Source organism: Aotus nancymaae, unplaced genomic scaffold (genome assembly GCF_030222135.1).
Source record: "Aotus nancymaae isolate 86718 unplaced genomic scaffold, 86718_ANA_hifiasm-v0.15.2.pri h1tg000025l, whole genome shotgun sequence".
Taxonomy (NCBI): Eukaryota; Metazoa; Chordata; class Mammalia; order Primates; family Aotidae; genus Aotus; species Aotus nancymaae.
In genome coordinates, this window is record NW_026988438.1 from 30,273,537 (window position 1) to 30,291,260 (window position 17,724).

The window sequence follows — 17,724 nt, forward strand, 5'->3', positions numbered from 1 at the left end:
GCTGGAATGGGGCAGTTTCTGAGTCTTCCCAGAGATGGTACATAGGCAAGCAGTCTTGGGAAAGCTACACCAGTGACCAAGAAGTGCTCTTGTGCCCAGGCAGCCTCTACCTTAGGTTGGAAAGCAGGAGGGGACACAGCACATGTTCTTGCCTTCCCACTAGAATATGTCCAGGGCTGTGTCTGCTTCATGACTTTCCAATTAGCTGATGACACTTTATGGATGGTCATCTAGGGGTCATGGGGTAGGGTCGCAGAGACCTGCATCATCCACCTCCTCCTGTTCTTAATCACTGATATATCTGTGAATCTCAGAGACTTACCAACCACATGCCTAACTCTTGGAGATCTGAGATCCAGGCATTTTTACCCTAAGGGTCAAGAAATCACTTTTTAATGGTCAACTCTAAGCAAAAGAGCTTTCACAGGTGTAGAGAGTCACCTGACCCACAACCTCCTCACCAAAGTACTTCCTGTGTGGGAAGGGAGACTTCAAAGCACCTGGGGCCTTAGCCTTCCTCTGCCCTGACAAAATCACCTCCACTCAGTACCTTAGGGAGACCCAAAGGAATTACCTGCCCTATTTCAAGAGGATGACAAGACCCAGATAATGTTGTTTCTGGACATACTGGTACATCAAGAGGGTGGATCTGCCAGGAGCTTGCTTAAAGGAGTGCCCAAGGAGCCTTAGTGGGCAGAGCTCATCCTAAGGAAAACATGTCAAGTTCACAAACTGGGTTCATGGGACAATGGCAAGGCTGGATGAAAAGGAGATTCTGGCTCTGTTAGAGCAATGTCCAACTGTTTGGACTCATGCTCCTTCAGTGAGTGGCTGGAAAAAAAGATGAATAAAAATGGAGAGAGCTGTCACTGGGGCATCACTCATTGCTCATTAGTGTGGCACCCTCTGTGGTCACTGGCAACAGCACCCTGGACCACACACCCAGGTCATCACCCCCTTGTGCTGGCAGCCTCAGGGTAAACACTGGTGGGCAGTGGCAGGAAAGTGGGCTCCTCTGGTGGATGACCCCATGCCCCTCTGTGGGCTCTGGGGACCTCGCTGCCATTCTGGGGTTCTGCAGCATAGGCAGAAATGGCTGTGCATTAAATCCAGGAGAACACCAGATGCCACGGAAGATGAACTTAGGAAGCAAACGAGTCAGCCCCCGAGGACCACCCGCCAGAATATTTGGGAGGAATATGAAAAGGACTGGGAATCCCCCAAGTATGTGTTAAAGTCACAGAAATGTAAGTTGTGGTTTCGGGAAGATGGATGACATCAGCAAATGTTCTGAGGTTGGGAAACAGGATTAGTCACCCGACCCAAGAGGATGAATTCCCTAGTTTCTGTCTGCCTGGTGACATCACTGCCCCAAAGCATAGCCTAAGATGGTGCCAGATGAAAAGTGCTATTTCTAGAGGTCTCATAAAAGTGCCATTATTTTGAGGATGGAATAAGAAGCCAAAGTCAGTGTATTTTCCAGCCGCTGCTCTGCTTCACGCCACGTCTGGAAAGCTCTTCCTCAGCAGTGGGCAGGCAGCTCTGTCCTCCAGGGAGACGAACTCCAAGCAGCAAGCAGCATACCCGACTCGGTGTTTTTCTTTTATCAAAATCCCATCTGTAGTCACCAATGCTAGCTCTCAGACTGAATTTTTCAGGAGCATGTGGCCAATCGTGTCTGTGCTCTTCTACAGTTTAGGAGTACGGGGTCAGAACACGGTTTGAAAAGCACCCCAGGGAATACTCTTTTATGTACTAAGCAAAGGCTTGGCCAGAGTTCTGAAGAGCTGAGACCCTACAAATGGATTTGATGAGTTCATTAGCATCGAGCGAGATGACAGTTTTGGCTTGCTTCTGAATGACAGGTTTTGTTTTTTTTTTCAAAAGCTTGTGAGGTGAACATAGAAAAGATGCTTCCCGCCCACCATGGGGGGGCACTGGTTTGTGTTTCCAGAATCAAATCACTATCTCACTTAGCCTTGCTTGTAACCAATTGCAGGAGCTATTTGGGAGCTGGCCAGTGTCAGAAATGAGTCTTCGAAGGAAGGGGAAATTGAGAGAGATCCGGATAACTTTAGCTCTATCATGAAGCATAACTCGCTCCTCAGCCAAACCTCCAGTTTTAGCCTGGGTATACAAGATAGGCAGGAGGGTGGGAGAAGATGGGAGAAAGCAGATCTGATTATGGCGCTTGTGAGGGTTTTGGTCAACTTTACATATACAGGACCAAAAGTAAGAGCGGCAAAGAATGGCTACGCCCCAGCCATCCTCTACTGAGAAAACAGGTGAGCACCCTATGCTTCCACCCAAGTAAACCGGTTGGCCCAAGGTCCCTGGTGTGAAATCGCCACAAAACACCAAAGAAACAACCCATGTGCGCTGAGATGACTTCATTCATCCCTTTCCTTTTTTCGACTCCCTCCTCCTCACTCTGCCCACACATCATCCTAACAGGAGGAAGGAAACGGACCGTTAAGTATCCAGGGTTTCTCCAGCCAGAGCCGCCAAGGAAAGCAAACGGTGTGGGTTAAAGAAGAGTCATTTTTCATACGGGGATTTTTCTCTGAGTACAGTTTGAAAACTAAAACCACTTGGAAACATGAAGAACACATTTTGTATTTCCCAGAATGTGTGTGTGGGGATGGTGTCCCATTCTTCTTGACCCAGGGTGCTTTTCGTGCTGCTTCCTCCTGCAAGAATGTCCTCCTATGGGCCTTGCTTTACCTCCTGTGGGCTGGCAGAGAGGGGATGGTGGAGCAGCCAACACACAGAACTACTGTTTGTGGCTGGACCGTGGTGATTTTGTAGCATTCTGGGCATTTCACATCCATGAAGTAGGAACGGAGGCTCCGCACTGGGCGCTGCTGCTTGGGTCTCCTTTTCTGGAGAGGGATGAAGATCTCAGTGAGAGGTATGTTTTCGTGAGGGGTCACTGCTGCTGGAGAGGAGAGGACATGCTTGTTGTCTAGTGAAGGCCTTGATGACACCCCATGTTAAACTGAAGGAATGAACCTCTGAATTACAAAGTGTTCCACGTCAGGCAAGGTAGGAGAGAAGTGGGGAAGCGTGGGGTATGGTGGGAAAGACAGACCCGAGCCAGCTCTCCCAACTGCATTTGATGAGGCGAAAGCATCCACCCCACAGTGAGACTTGAGTGGGGACTGTCTATTTCATGTCCTTTTCCATTACTGGATTTATATTTCGGACTTCAGGGAATACTGAAGTCAGAAATTTTTAAATTCTGACTTTCCAGATAAATTCCAAAGTTGATTCTGAACAACAGTTTGTATTTTTTTTTCAGCCCCTTGTAGCCCCAGGCTCAAAATGCCCCCTCACATTCCTGAGTAGAAGAATCTAAACATCTAAATGACCAAAGTCATGCGGGAAGGCCCACGTCAGGTCCAGAAACCCAACGTGCATTTATCCCACGACACTGCCTCCTCCTCTTTCCAAACCTGTGCAGCTCTATGCTCCTTCTTTTTATATTTCCAAAGGTTTCTGACTCACCTTTCCTTCGTTCCTCTCATCCATGCATCATTTGGAAAACACAAAAGTGATGCTGCTGGCGTTTAGCACCCTCACCACGTAGCCACTCACCAGCAAGCCCACACTCCAAGGCAGGACCTGGAGCCTCTGACATTCGAGAACTATGTGATAGCACTCAGAATCTTAGAAGCAAGAACAGCAGATTTGGGGTGCCTGAGTTTCGTATGGGATACTGAGCTGGCTGGCTTTTCTTTCCTAGATGGCAGAGATGATCCAAACAAGCCGATGAGCTCAAAAGTGAATTGAGTTTGCCTTTGAAATGGGGTCTCAGATTTGCACTCATTCCTTCTGCATAATAGCACCGATAGTCATCCCGCAGTGGCAATGGTATCAAGGGCGTGTGTGTGTGCTGCCTCCACGTGGAGCAGGAAGGCAGGCTAGAAATGTATTTGGATGGCTGAGGGGTAGGGCCATAGACAGACTGGAATCCTTGGAGTGGGACGGTGACTCAATGGCATGTTACCACATATCAGCAGATGAAGAGAGCTTTCTTCTTGCTCTCAGGCCTCCTGTTGACTAGAGAATGCATTTCTGCTGCTGGCTGCTTCGGAATAAGTCTAGGTAAAAGTCCACTTGCTATAAGGAGGGAGACACTTAGAGGAGTCCGTTAAGCCCTTGTAAAAGGCTCCTCCAGGAACAAGATCTGAAAAGAAGGGTGCAAAAAGGAAGGCCAACTGGTTGTTTCCCCGGCCTTGCCCCCACGTGAGGATCCTCTTATTTTATAAACTTGTTGCCCCAGTTCTTCCAGTCACTTTCAAAAATCTTTGCAAGTACATGGATACTAGAAAACGATGTGTCTGCAATTATCCTAAACCACCCTGCACGGTCACCCTGACCACAGACAAGGCAAACAACTAGGAAAACACTCTCTTCGCTCTGTCTGTTCTCAGGCAACCATGGATGTTAGCGGCATGCACTGCATGAAGGGTAAGGGCAGGCAGGGCCTCTGTGCTATAGTGTGAAAATAATCAGAGATTTCAATAAAAGAAAGACCAACGCCCATGACATTCGTTATTCAGCAGAGTAGTTAAGAGTTCTGAAACCAAACTGCCTGGGTCCAAATCCCAGCTTTGGCACTTATTAGCTGTGTCATCTTGTGAGAGTTACTTATATTCTCTGTGCCTCAGTTTCCTCATCTGTAAAAAGAGGGTATCAATCATAATATCTACCTTGTAGGATTGTTGGAAGGATTCAATGAGTTAAAAGGAACTTAGTGCAGTGTCTGGTACTTAGCAAGGACTACATAAAGGTTACATATAAATTTTGGTACGTAATGGCACACACAGGTGGGGCATATTCACTCAGCACTGTTGGCTTCATAACAAAAACAATTGAAAAGTCATCAGACTGCTCCATACTTGCAAAGAATATAGTCCACACTCACGAGGATCCAAACCCAGCATTTTGAAATCTAATTGTTCCAGTGAAACCGCTGTTACGCCACAGATTCTAAGATGTTAAGACTGGGCTTCTATCGTGCCCATGACATATTTGTTGTCCTTTCCACCAATGTATCTTCTCAGTGAGTGAAAGAACCTCAGGGTCCAAGGCTCATCGAATCACCCAGCAAAGAATAACCGTCAACACTATTGGTGCTGTGGGTCAAGCCTTCCTCAGTAGACAGGAAGGGACCTGGGACAGAGAGGGGAGGAAAGCCTTCTCTGATAAATAAACCCTGAACAGAGGGGACAAGGGACAGAGAAGGGAGGAAAGCCTTTGTATTGTTTCTCCTTCCTGCAACTTGATGGGCCAAGAGGAAACACCTGGGCAACACTGGGCACCTCTGTGGTCTCCCAAGGCTGTCTCTGGTTTTGGATTTGAACTCAGGTAGCCTGGGAAGCCTGCGGCCATCACTGCACAGTGCTCTCGGGTCTCGTACCTTGGGGATCCACAGGCAGGTCTACAAGTTTTTAGGAGCTCCTAACTATCTCAATTCTGGCCAGACCTTCTAAAGATACTCAAATCCTCCCCTAACCACCCCAGAGAACCAGATATGGATTCTAAGTAGAAATCTGTGTTCCCTGAAGTTCCATTAGAAGTCACAGAGCTTGACAGTCTACGGGCTAACAAATTTTTAAAAGGCCTTGGAACACCCAGCATCCTCCCACCTCGCTCCAAGCAAAATGCAATGTGCCTTCCGTCTCATCTTCGGCACTTCCCCAGTCCCTCTCAGCATGAGCTAAATGCCACACTTCATCGATCGGTAAGTCGTGTTTATTGAACTGACAGGGTGTGACGCAGGGGTGTGGGAGCTCCAGAGACAGATGGGTGAGCAGGGAAAAAAACAACCCAGTCAAATGTTACGGTTTATGTATAAAGGAAAAGGCCCTTCACTTCTCTTTCCCTAGCCTGGACATTTGCCAACCCTCCTTTTCCCAAAAGCTCCATGAGGAAATGGTCATGATTACCCTGAACTCGAAAGCCCTTTCTTTATGTGGTGCTGACCTCTAGAGGCTTCTAATTAAAAAGCATCCCAAAGGGCCAACTTAATTTTACTGCTGGTTTTTACATTGTACATTGTTACCGTATTTCCCTACAAAAGAAGGATAAAATATTTCTGCTACTTTAAATGATCCCCCCCCAAAATGCCTACCTTGTCCCTTGACTTCCTAATTAAAACTTGCCCAGATCATTACAAATGTCACTGGTTTTCTACTCCAAAGAGTAAAACAGGAGGGTCAAAAACAGGGAAAGAACTTGCTTTTTGCCTGTTGTGCTCCTAAGAGGAAAAGCAGTGCCAGCTTTTTCAGGAAGCATTTCTTGAGTTTGCGAAGGGCCAAGTCTGCGACACAGATAAAGGAATGTTCACTCACCCTGATTTGACAGGACACCGGGCAAAACCACCCCGACAAACACCCAGGCACATGACAGCAAGTCCACTGTGTCCGGCCCCGGTGCAGAGTCCAAATGCTGGATGGTGGGCCCGGTTCTGTTAATTGTGTTATCCTTCAACCCACACCTGTACACAATGAACTCTAGGACAATGGAGGATCCCGCTCGGCCCAACTTCACTATGGAAACAAGGCTCATTTCTAAAGGGAGCGAGACTGATTACCTCCCTAAGCTAAACAGCCCGATTTTATTTTGTTGTAGTTCTGACTCCTTACTACTTTCACAAAGGGAACACGTGGGAAGGCAGGAGAAAACACGCAAGGGCAAAAGCATTTGGGCTAATACAGCCCCGGTATCAGCTGGGTCTTCAATTCTGAAACGGATCCTAGGGAGAAGGGCTTCAGAATCCCAGGACAGTTTTACCAATACTAGCCACCCCACCCTGGTTTTGTGAGCGTCCTTTATAACGGTGTTTCCCGTCATCCCCACCGACTCCCCTAAACAAGTCAGGGCTAGTGCCCAAAGGGAACTCGGGACGAGCCCCACACTCTTTATTTTTACAGATGAGAAAACAAAGCTGGAGGTGGGAGAACCTCTTACCCTTAGCCACTGATTTCAGAATGATTAACTACACGGGGGAAACGTGGGCATTTTAAACACCAGTCCCTGCACTTAAAGGGGCCGACCTGCATTTTATAAACTGTATCTGTGAGAGTGATAGAGTAACGGTAACGAAGGAAGTTCATCAGTAAGGCTCGCCTGCCTCACCCTGCCGCACCACCATCTTAGAGGAGCGGGGTTGGGAATGCTGACACACAGCTCACCACTTGAGTACGCTGACAGCCACACTGAAAACAAAGGACCACACACTATCTAACATACACATAAGCCTTTATGCTGTGCCTGTGAAGCCAATCTCAAATCAGATCGAATCTAATGGGTCTCTCTATGGAGATCCATTCATTTGGAGAAAGAAACTTGCTCTTAATTAAATAATAGAACTTACCATCAACTTCCAGATGAATTATTTAAATGCCATGTTTAGTGAATAAATAACCAGAGGAAGGTGGTAGAGGCACAGTGTCACGTCATAGAATGACCACAGAATACAGATTTCTAATTGATGCCAGAAAGGATTCCTAAGTAGGCTAGAAAAAAATAGGGTTCTCACACACAAAAGTAAAGTATCGGTTCAAAGAAGTAGAAAATTACTAACTACCAGTTATAGCATCAGAATAGACATATGAATGCATCGCGCATAAATGATTAATCTTTTAACAATGGCAGTGCTTCAAGTCACCAGCTCCTCCCTCTCTTCCGCCAGACTCCTCACAACAGCAACCACACAGCGAGCTGCTGGTCCTTTATCCCTTGCTCATTTATAAACCGCATTAGGTGTCCTTTAGGACGAAACACCGTGGAGGCAGAAAAAAGAGGCAACCACCACCAGAGTTTGAAAGGCTCTTTAATAGCAAGCGAATGGTAATTACATGGTTGGATGAGGTCCTCACTCTCAGGGGAGGGGAGGGAGCAGAGGTGGACAGGGTGCAGTACAGGATTTACACTGTTTGAAGCATCTAACGAAGGGCAACAGTTTTTGGCAACCCATTTCACAGTTTTGTAATTTACAAGAGATTTCTTTGAAAGGAAATATGAAGGCGAAGAAAGCACACACACCCACAGGAAACATTTCTTGCCTAAAAAAACAAAAACAAAAACCCAACAGCTCTTCTTTGCTTTTGCTTCTTGTGTAGATGACTAAATTTTGCTCTCACGTTCAAATTAAGACTGGATCATGGAGAGTGAAGGTCTGCCCTAGCACTGAAGACTCAGTTCCTCCTCTTCAGAGCTGACACTTGTTCCGCACACTGCTCTTATCTGTATCTGCCTAGGTATCAGAAGGGGCTTGGTAAAAAATGAAACTTGAGAAACAAAACAGAAAAACAGGAAAAGGCAGTTTACAAAGAACAGACGGCCAGCTTTCTCTCTGGTACCAAACAACCTGAATACACTTCTAAGCAAATTAGACATTTATTTTTGAGTGGCCTGGCATATACTTTTAATCGCTTGTGCCTATTCAGCCTGACAGTGCTTTAAATGGGGTTTCTAACAGGAAATGCTCATGGGTACTTTATTTGTGATCCCAATTTAAATAAAATTATAAAAGACGACATATTATTTAACAATTTGCCCGGTGAGCAGGAGCTATAGATATTTTACCATGGATACCACAAGCTACCAGCTTTCTGGCAGGTTTTAGAATTATTCTCTATAGACTCTAAAAGACTTTAGCTTCTTGTGTCATACCTGTTATCACTAAACTGGAAGAAGTGACTGGGTCTTTATGAAAGAGGATTGCTTTTTAACTCAAAGAAATATTAGGCTTCTCTGAAGACTGGGTGACCGGCAATGGCATCTCTTTGGAGCTAACATCCACTGCAGGGGAGAGGGATCTGTGCTCACTTGAGTATTAATTGTGCTCTTTCTACAACCTTGAAGCATGGGGAGGAGGTGGACCTTGCCCTCTGTGGTCTGAGGGACACTCCTGCCTCCTCCCTGCTGCCAAGGAGACCCAAGTTTGCTTTGTGATTTACCTCCCAGGTGCCTGGAGCCCCTCAGATCTGCTTGCACTTTGGAAAGACAGGCTTCTCAGGCTGGCAGCTGGTTTTATTGAGGGAAACAGCCCACAAAAGAACAGGGCCCCTGCTGTCTTCTTGGCTGGGGGGCACTTTTAAAGTGAAAAAGCCATGCCAACACAAGGCCTCGCCTCTGAACATATAGTCATTTCCTTTGAAGAAAGCAGGACCCCAGTGAGACAGCTGTGAAAACAGTTTTCCTGGGGCTCAGGTGGTAACTCTCAGACCCCAACTCTCCCATTCTCCCTCTTTCATCTCCTGCCATCCCAAGCTAAGTCCCACCTATTCCTTCTTGCCTCTTCATGGGAAATCGGATCTGTTCATACCCCAGTTTCCCAACTTGTGAATTTTAACATGCAAAGCCTATTCCTAAAATATAAATTCCAGTGACACTTGGGACCACAGCTCCCCTACCTCCATATACATTGTGCTCTTAGGAAACAGAAACAATATTCAGAAATACATTGTGCTAGAGAACAGTTTCTGTTTATACATGAAAAATGACAGCAATTATCAGAAAAGTTTTCATTGAAGTACACTGGAAACCTAATTCTGGCACCAGGACACAAGGAGGATCCCTACATAAGAGACTTTTCATGCTCTGCTTGTGGAAAAACAAATTGCACCACGTGCTGCTTTGGGCCTGGGAGACAGGAGTGGACACCTGAGTGCAAGTGAATCCACAGTGGTGACAGGCACTGTGCGGGGCCTTACCTCCCTCCCTGGCTCCGTACTTCTCTCTGATTCCTGGACGCCTGTTTGATATGGTGATCAGGCTGAGGAAATCAGGCAGCCATAAGAACAATGTCTCCAGGATTCACTCAAACCCAGGATCACGGTTTTGTAATGTTAGCAAGGCATGATTTCAGATTTCAGAGCTGGCCCAGTAATCAGTGAGCAATCAAGCATTCCTCATTCTCTCTCTTTCTCTCTCTCTCACTTTACTTTCACAGTCACTTTCTCTCTACTGGGTAACATGGCAAAAAGTACTAGCACTCATCTTTCACTTTCTTCCAGTTGTTCTTCCTACACATCTGCCGCTGTTGGGTAAGTGAAACATACACCACTTCCAAAGCCCCAGTCTGCCACAGCACAAAGAAAAGCCATGTCTCCACAGGCAGAGCATGTACAGCTGAGACAAGCCCTCCGGGGCCTCACCTTTCCCTGTCCTCTAAGGAAGAGAATTCATCAGCCCCACAGGATTGGGCCCTCAGGGGTTTGGACACTCACAGACCAACATGTTCTAAGGTGGTGTGGGGGCCAGCATCCTAAAGACAGCACTGTGGCAAGATTCCAGATGTATTTTCTTCTCGAATCCCTAGAAGTTTCCTTGACTGTTGCTATTTACTTATAGACACACGAGGCAGGCACTGAAGGGCAGTGTTTACAGCTGGAAGGGCAAGCGCCTCTTGTTCACAGACCAGTTAAGTGACTTGTGAAGGTCACACAGTCCTCGGCCGACTTGGGGAATTGGGACTAGAACCCAGGTGTCTCTCCTGCGTCCAAGGTCGACACTCCTCCCCCTACACCGCTGCTGCCTCCTAGTGAGTCTATCTGTAAGTCTGTGAAGGGTCAGGGACGTGTTTCACCACGAAGCCATTTCCATAACAGAAGTCATGGGCTGCCTGGCTCGCTGACTGCCGCTCTGCACCCTGCACAGCCCTGCCAAGAGCAGCCACAGTGCAGGAAGGAGTGAGTGTGTGGGCAAGTGTGTGAGCGCTAGAAGGGGTATGTACACATTCAGAAAAAGGAAGTTTTAGAGGAAACAATTCGATCTGCTAATGCTGTTTGGAATTTTGCTATGGAAATTAAGTAACATACAGCCATGTTCTCTTCTCTGTCTCCTACCCCTGGTGCAAAACAAAGCCCACAATTCTCATCAGCCCACAGAATGGCTGTGTCTATCTCCACTGAATTTTTATGAACGGAGAACATTAACATGATAATACCAACATGTATTTGGTCAAAGTCTAAACACTTTTTTGATAAAACACATTTTATGTTAATGTCCATTCCATTTCCAAACATATGTAAATGTAGATTTTACGCTTCAATGTACAAAATTCCAGTTTACCTTCCAATGGAGCAAGCTAGTGAAGCTTCTTCATTTCCACCGCAGAAGTCATTCCTGTGGCTTCCTCTATTAAAATGGAGGTTACAAAACCTGGGCGACAGCTAGTAACAGTACAGCTCACAATCACCCTTGCTCATGAACGGAGCCAATCAGAACACAGGCAGGGCTGCAAAGGGCAGAATATGCTCACCCCAATGCATGAAACACTAAGTTGTGTTTTACTAATGGGCTAGTCAGAAGGAAATTCATTTTACTTGAAATTAACCTTGAGTATGATTTTCCAAGAAAAGAACAAAAAGTGGGTACTGAAGCACAGATGGAAACCACTTTAGTATCATTTTACCCGATGACTTAAAACTGGAGTACGCTGTTTTACCACGAGCAGCCGAACTCCTCACAGCACCAATCAATTAAACAGAAAATGTCGAGACAATCAGGTTTACACCGACATGCCTGGAAGATATACAAGACTCCCATAAGTTCTGTGGCCTCTGCTGCTGCTACTGCTTGTTTTTCATTCAAAACTTTGACAATCTAACAGGCACATGTGTGACTGTTTAAACGTACCCACCCCAGATGCTAGGTTAATCTAGTGTTGTAAAGGAGGCGTTCCGCTTCCTAAGTTACTAGAACCAGGGATGTGGAAGGGTCCAAGAATAATTCCATATTAGCATTACAAATGATTTCCCCAGTTCATAATTGTTGGCTAAATGATAACAGCAGTATTTCCAGTCATTATAGAAGTTGTTTCTGTGAGTTGTCTGAGTATCTTACTAAAACGTCCCCTTTTAACCAAGCTAACCCACTATGAAAAGATTCCTACCTTCATGTTCCTTTACAAATTCACCACAATTAAGTCCCTCGAAATAAGTGATTACGATTTTTAAATAAATTACACAATGGGATCGTTTTTTTGACTTTTTTTTTTAATAAAAGATTTAAAAAGTAAAGAAGGATTCTATTTTTAAAAACTTTTAATCCTGGTTTACTTTTCTATCAAATTTATCTATGGCTTCTAAGTTTAAGTGGCACGTGGATTCTGGATGTTTTCATGATTTAACAAGTGGCCATCTCATTAGAAAGAGAGAAGGTAAAATGTTTCATTTGATACGTGGGACGGCTTATAAACATCTTTAAAAATCAATAATTTATATTATATCTTTTACCCCATCTATATTTTCCACTATAGACTTTTAAAGTGGCTTTGGAATTAGCATGTTTTGAAACAATCGAACAAGCAAGTAACATTTACACTAACCATGAACCAGTCGCTACATACCCAGGTAACTTAGTAAAGGCAAAACACTTCAAGGCTTCTGGGCCTCTCTTACCCTCTTAGTCCAAAGCTAAGTGATTATCCTTTCCTGCCCTTGTATTTGCACTTGTGCAGTTTAATGATTAGATATTAAAATTCATGCTTTATAAGCAAAACCTTTCACTTACAGACACTTAAAAAGTACATAAAAAGTGCAGAACGCATTTCTTCTCTGCCATGCTTTCCCTCAGTAAGGTCACCTGTGAGGACTCAAAACATATCCTTAATACATTCAGAGTTCTCTACATTCGAGTCAGCGAATGTTAATTCTCCAACATAAACTCAAGAGAATAGTCAGCCACAAAATGGACTCTAAATTCAAAATGGCAAAGGCTACCAAGACAACTCCATAGAAACCCCACTGAAGCGGGAGTGAAATTCAGGTCACTTCTGAGCAAAGCTCATCACAGATATTTTGTGGTCGTTAAAAAGGTATTTCATTTTAATTTGGATGCTGGGAGCCAGACGTCCTATTTCGAAGTGCTAATGCAAAATGCTAACCCAGGAGGGGCAGTGACCCCACCTAGGTTACCGCAGGGCTCACTCTCCTTCTTGTGGGAGCCCCCAGATTTACTGCTGGCTGACCCCCATCTGGGGGTGATCCGCCTCTGGCTCCTCCTCTTCCACATCAGCACTGTACTCTTCAAACGCATCATCATCCGCATCCGGAAGCCCCAGTAACTACAGGAAGAGAACAAGAGAAAAGCAGCCGTGAGCACCAAATGGACCACAGGCAGGAAGACAACCAAAGGCATCGGATCCACATTAAACAGCGCTGAACCCAGCAGCTGCAGACTTCCTGCGTCAACCACCCCTACAATGATTTTCATCAACTTGTGAGACGGAAATGTCAATCCTTCAATGCATTAGTGCCCAAACAGCTAGGTTTTACTGGGGAACCTGGAGAGTCTCTATTTTTAAATATCAAAATGAGGCACCACAGATGCACAGAGAGCTACCTATGTGCACGCGCACACACCTGGGATGTTAGCAGTAGCATGAGAGGAACCATGCTGCCTGTCCCACCGAGATGCCAAAAAGCGACTGCATTTTCTGTCCTAAAAACACAGGGTGCTATTACTTACTGGTGATATTACTTACAATACATTTCTAAAAACGTAAAGACAACTAAAATGTTCAACAGCAAAATGGTTAAATAAATTATGGTGTTATCACGAAATGGAATCTGACATATTCACTCAAAATGGCATTTTTGAATGACTTGATGATGTAAACAAGATGCACGTAAGCATAAAAAGAGCGTGACAAAATTGCACTTTTATCATGATACACAGTTTCTTTTCTTTTTGAGAGGAAATCTTGCTTTGTCGCCAGGCTGGAGTATAGGGCAGAGTATAGTGGCACGATCTCTGCTCACTGCAACTGCCGACTCCCGGGTTCAAGTGATTCTCCTGCCTCAGCCTCCTGAGTAGCTGGGATTACAGGTGCACAGCACTATGCCCAGCTAATTTTTCTATTTTTAGTAGAAACGGGGTTTCACCATGTTGGCCAGGATGGTCTCGATCTCCTGACCTTGTGATCCGCCTGCCTAGGCCTCTCAAACTGCTGGGATTACAGGTGTGAGCCACCACACCAGCCCAGAGTTCCTTATATATGTGTATGTGTATGCATACTTACATATTTTTAATAGAGACAGGGTCTCACTATGTTGCCCAGGCTGGTCTCAAACACCTGGACTCAAGCAATCCTCCTGCCTTGGCCTCCCAAAGTGCTGGGATTACAGGCATGAGCCACCACACCTGGCTCAGACTTTCTTGAAATTTATACACATATGCATAGAAAAAAGACTTCAGTAAAATATACCAAAACTTTAAGCTTTTTTTTTAAGATTGTGTGATTATGGGTAATTTTTTCCCTTTTATCTTTCTGTATTTTCCAATTGCTATATAATTATTATGGGGGAAATTCAAAGTAAACATTTTTTTTAAAGCACTGTGTGGTCTTTGGTTAGAAACGGAGTGCCATTGGCTAAGCCTGATCAATATGAATACCACAGGCCAGGCGTGATGGCTCACACCTGTAATCCCAGCACTTTGGGAGGCTGAGGCTGGTGGATTGCCTGAGGTCAGGAGTTTGAGACCAGTCTGGCCAACATGCCAAAACCCTGTCTCTACTAAAAATACAAAAATTAGCCAGGCATGGTGGCATACACCTGTAATCCCAGCTACTCTGGAGGCTGAGACACAAGAATCACTTGAACCTGGGAGGTGGAGGTTGCAGTGAGCCAAGATGGTGCCACTGCACTCCAGCCTGGGCGACAGAGCCGGACTCCTGGTGCCTTCATGAGATCAACAGTGTGCTTGTGGCCCATGGACTTCTTACACAGGGGTGTCTAGGGTGATCACTGTCAAGCACCCTCACTGAGTGGCCCTAATGACCTAAACACTAACTGCATCAAGACAGTAAAAGAAGACTGACCATTCTGTTTAACTGCATTGCCTCCCTAGTGTCCTGCCACCCGCTTCCTCCTACTCCCTCCCACTGCTGAAATGGGCAAAGAGAAAGCGGAGTCCTGAGGAAAATAATGCCTTCGCTCTGAAGTTCTCCAGCTGCAGCTCTCCCAGAGTCCTATGAACGCATTCAGGACAAAATCATCTGCTAGGCATTGTTGCTCACATTCTGCACGTGGCCCGCCAAGGCGTAACAGCCAACTGCAGACACATGCCCACCCCTTAGAGCTGGGCATGCCGCAGCTGTCTGAGACTCTGCGGATGTGGAGGGGAAGTGAAGGAAAAGCGCTCTCAGCTCCCCAGAGAGGGTGCTCCAATCTTGAGTGTGCTTGGAGAAGCAAGTCTCTTTTTCCAGCTCCTGTCTCCCTTTCAGATTTTAGTAAATGGAATACAAAACAAAGTTTGCCTCTAAAGAGAGAAAAAAAAAAGATGGCTAGTTGAAGGCATGTGGATGACAATACTTGGTGGTCGATTTTTTATTTGGAGAGCTACTCAATGACATAGCAAGGTGAGAAGTGTCAAATGAGTGGTAACATTTAAATAGTTGGTAAAATATAAATATTATTGCCACCACCAGGAACTCCAAATTACCTAAACACCTAAACAATAAATGTAATTACTCACTGTACTGAAGGGATGTCACTAAAAGAGAAATGACCAGTTGGTTCCCTCTCACTTAACAGACTTGACAGGGAGTGGCTGCCTAGAGTTTCAGGAGGACTCGGAGGCCCCGTGCAAAACATGGGGTCGGTAGCTAGTGGTCGACTAGCAATGCCTGTCCTGGGTGAAGAGGGCACAGCTGAGGCATGCATCTGCATATTTATCCAAAAGAGATGTAGCACAGGTGATTCTGCTCCATAACACCCCTAGGTGATTCATACTGACCCAAACCATAGGTAGCACTCAACACCCTCCCTCTCCTCAGCTTAGGAAAAAGACCCAGGAAACCAAGCATGTAGCCATGACCAGCTCTCCAGCGTTTGCTGTTCCTCTTCCCAGCTCCTTATCTTACCTCAGATGAAGCTAAGGCACCTAATGACAGGTCCTTGAGCTGGAAGTTTTCTGACTGCTCTTTTAAGAGCTGCTCACTCACTGCCCTTCTGGAAGGGGGAAGGAAGAGCGGCAGTTCTCTGTGGCTTTCTGGACTTTTGAACCTTAGTGCAGGACCTACGGATTTATTGAGGGTATGTGGGAAGACACTGGCAGTAGAGTCCAGAGGCCAGAGCTCTAGTTTGCTGAGGACCTCTGCCAAGTCACCACCTTGCTGAGACTCAGTGTCCTTCTCTGTACAGCGGGAACCACGATACCTGCTCTATCTCGCAGAGTAACTATGGAGATGACATGAGAGACCGAAGTGGCCATCTGCAAACTGTGGAACTTTATGTAACCAAATCTAATGTAATCTAGTTATGTTATCTCACTTCCAGTATTCAAAGTGCAGTCAGTTCAGCTACTCCGGGTGGGGGGAGGAGGGTTCTGTTGCCCCAAGACTCCAGCGCTGTTTCTCCCTCTCTCCTGCTGTGCTTGCTTTGGCACTACCTGGCTGTGAATTAGTACCATAGGAAGAGGAGTGAACTCAACCCACTGGCCTCTTCATTTGATTCTCGGGCTTGCATTCGGCATTCCACTGAACCAAACATTCTCATTCATCATACTTTGTTTGGGTTTAAGAGTAGTTCACATTATTAACTATCTGTAAACTAAATGCACCTGATAATAATTTAAGCGTCCCTTTAGAATGACCCTGTATGGCGGATGCACCTGAATGTGTGTTCTGAGCTAGGGAATCCAGGAGTGGCCAAGAGAGCGTTCCTTATCTATAAAAAACACCTGGGCCTATGGCCTGTCCCAGGGAAATGGGTCATTTATAGGGGATTGAGGCCCTGAGTTCTGGGTTAAATGAATGTTGGCAGATGGAGGTCACTGGGGGAGGGTGTTGAGTGAAAAACCTATATACACTGCACACTGATTGCAGGTGGCTGCGGTTTTCCTGCCCAGCCCACCACCACTGGACTATATGGTTCTTCTGTCCAGGCTGCTGCCACTGGACTGCATGTAAGGCGATTTTCCTGTCCATCCCCTGCCCCTGGACTCTCTCCCCTTATGTCAGTACAGTAAAACCCCACATCTCGTTTACTGGCTCTGGGTCTCTTCTTTGGTCTCTTGAACCTGGTGCCTTCACTACTGAGGTTAAAGAGGGTTTAGGACAGGCATGGCGGCGCACGACTGTAATCCCAGCACCTTGGGAGGCCAAGGCGGGCAGATCATTTGAGGTCAGGAGTCTGAGACCAACCTGGCCAACATGGTGAAACCCTGTCTCTACTAAAATTACAAAAATTAGCTGGGCGTGGTCACGGGTGCCTGTAGTCCCAGCTACTCAGGAGGCAGAGGTGAGAGAACTGCTTGAATCCGGGAGACAGAGGTTGCAGTGAGCCGAGATCAGGCCATTGCACTCCAGCCTGGGTGACAGAGCGAGATTCTGTCTCAACAAAATAAATAAAGTGGGTTTGGCACGGCAAATGCACTATCTTAAGCAGAGTGACACCCATAAGTTCCTTTGCTCCTCATAATAACCTTGTGTGGTGGGCACTTTTATTGTCCACCTTTTACAGACAAGACCTGGAGAGGTTGAGTAACTTGCCCAGAGTCACCCAGTAAATGGCAGAGCCAGGATTCAAACCCTGGTGATCTGACAGCCGACTTCACACCCCTTCCCAGCAGGCCACCCAGAAGACTCCCATCCAGCTGTTAATACTGTTCCTATTAGCTGGAAGTTTCAATGTTTTCTGCTGGGAAATAAAATTTTTTAAAAATGCAAGGCCGGGCATGGTGGGTCACACCTGTAATCCC

The 17,724-nt window shown here is 46.0% G+C and overlaps 1 protein-coding gene across 2 annotated transcripts in view; it reads right to left on the reverse strand.

The window, feature by feature from the left end:
- Positions 1 to 10,801: 10,801 nt before the first annotated feature.
- The window catches only part of MTURN (maturin, neural progenitor differentiation regulator homolog), a 28,888-nt gene continuing 21,965 nt past the window's right edge, over positions 10,802 to 17,724 (reverse strand). Inside the window, exon 3 of one of the 2 annotated variants that reach the window (XM_064380518.1) lies at positions 10,802 to 13,084. In XM_064380518.1, the coding sequence (XP_064236588.1) occupies positions 12,974 to 13,084 (111 nt within the window). In that variant the 3' untranslated portion in view covers positions 10,802 to 12,973. The remainder of the gene's footprint in view (positions 13,085 to 17,724) is intronic. The other variant, XM_064380519.1, reaches the window with a different exon arrangement.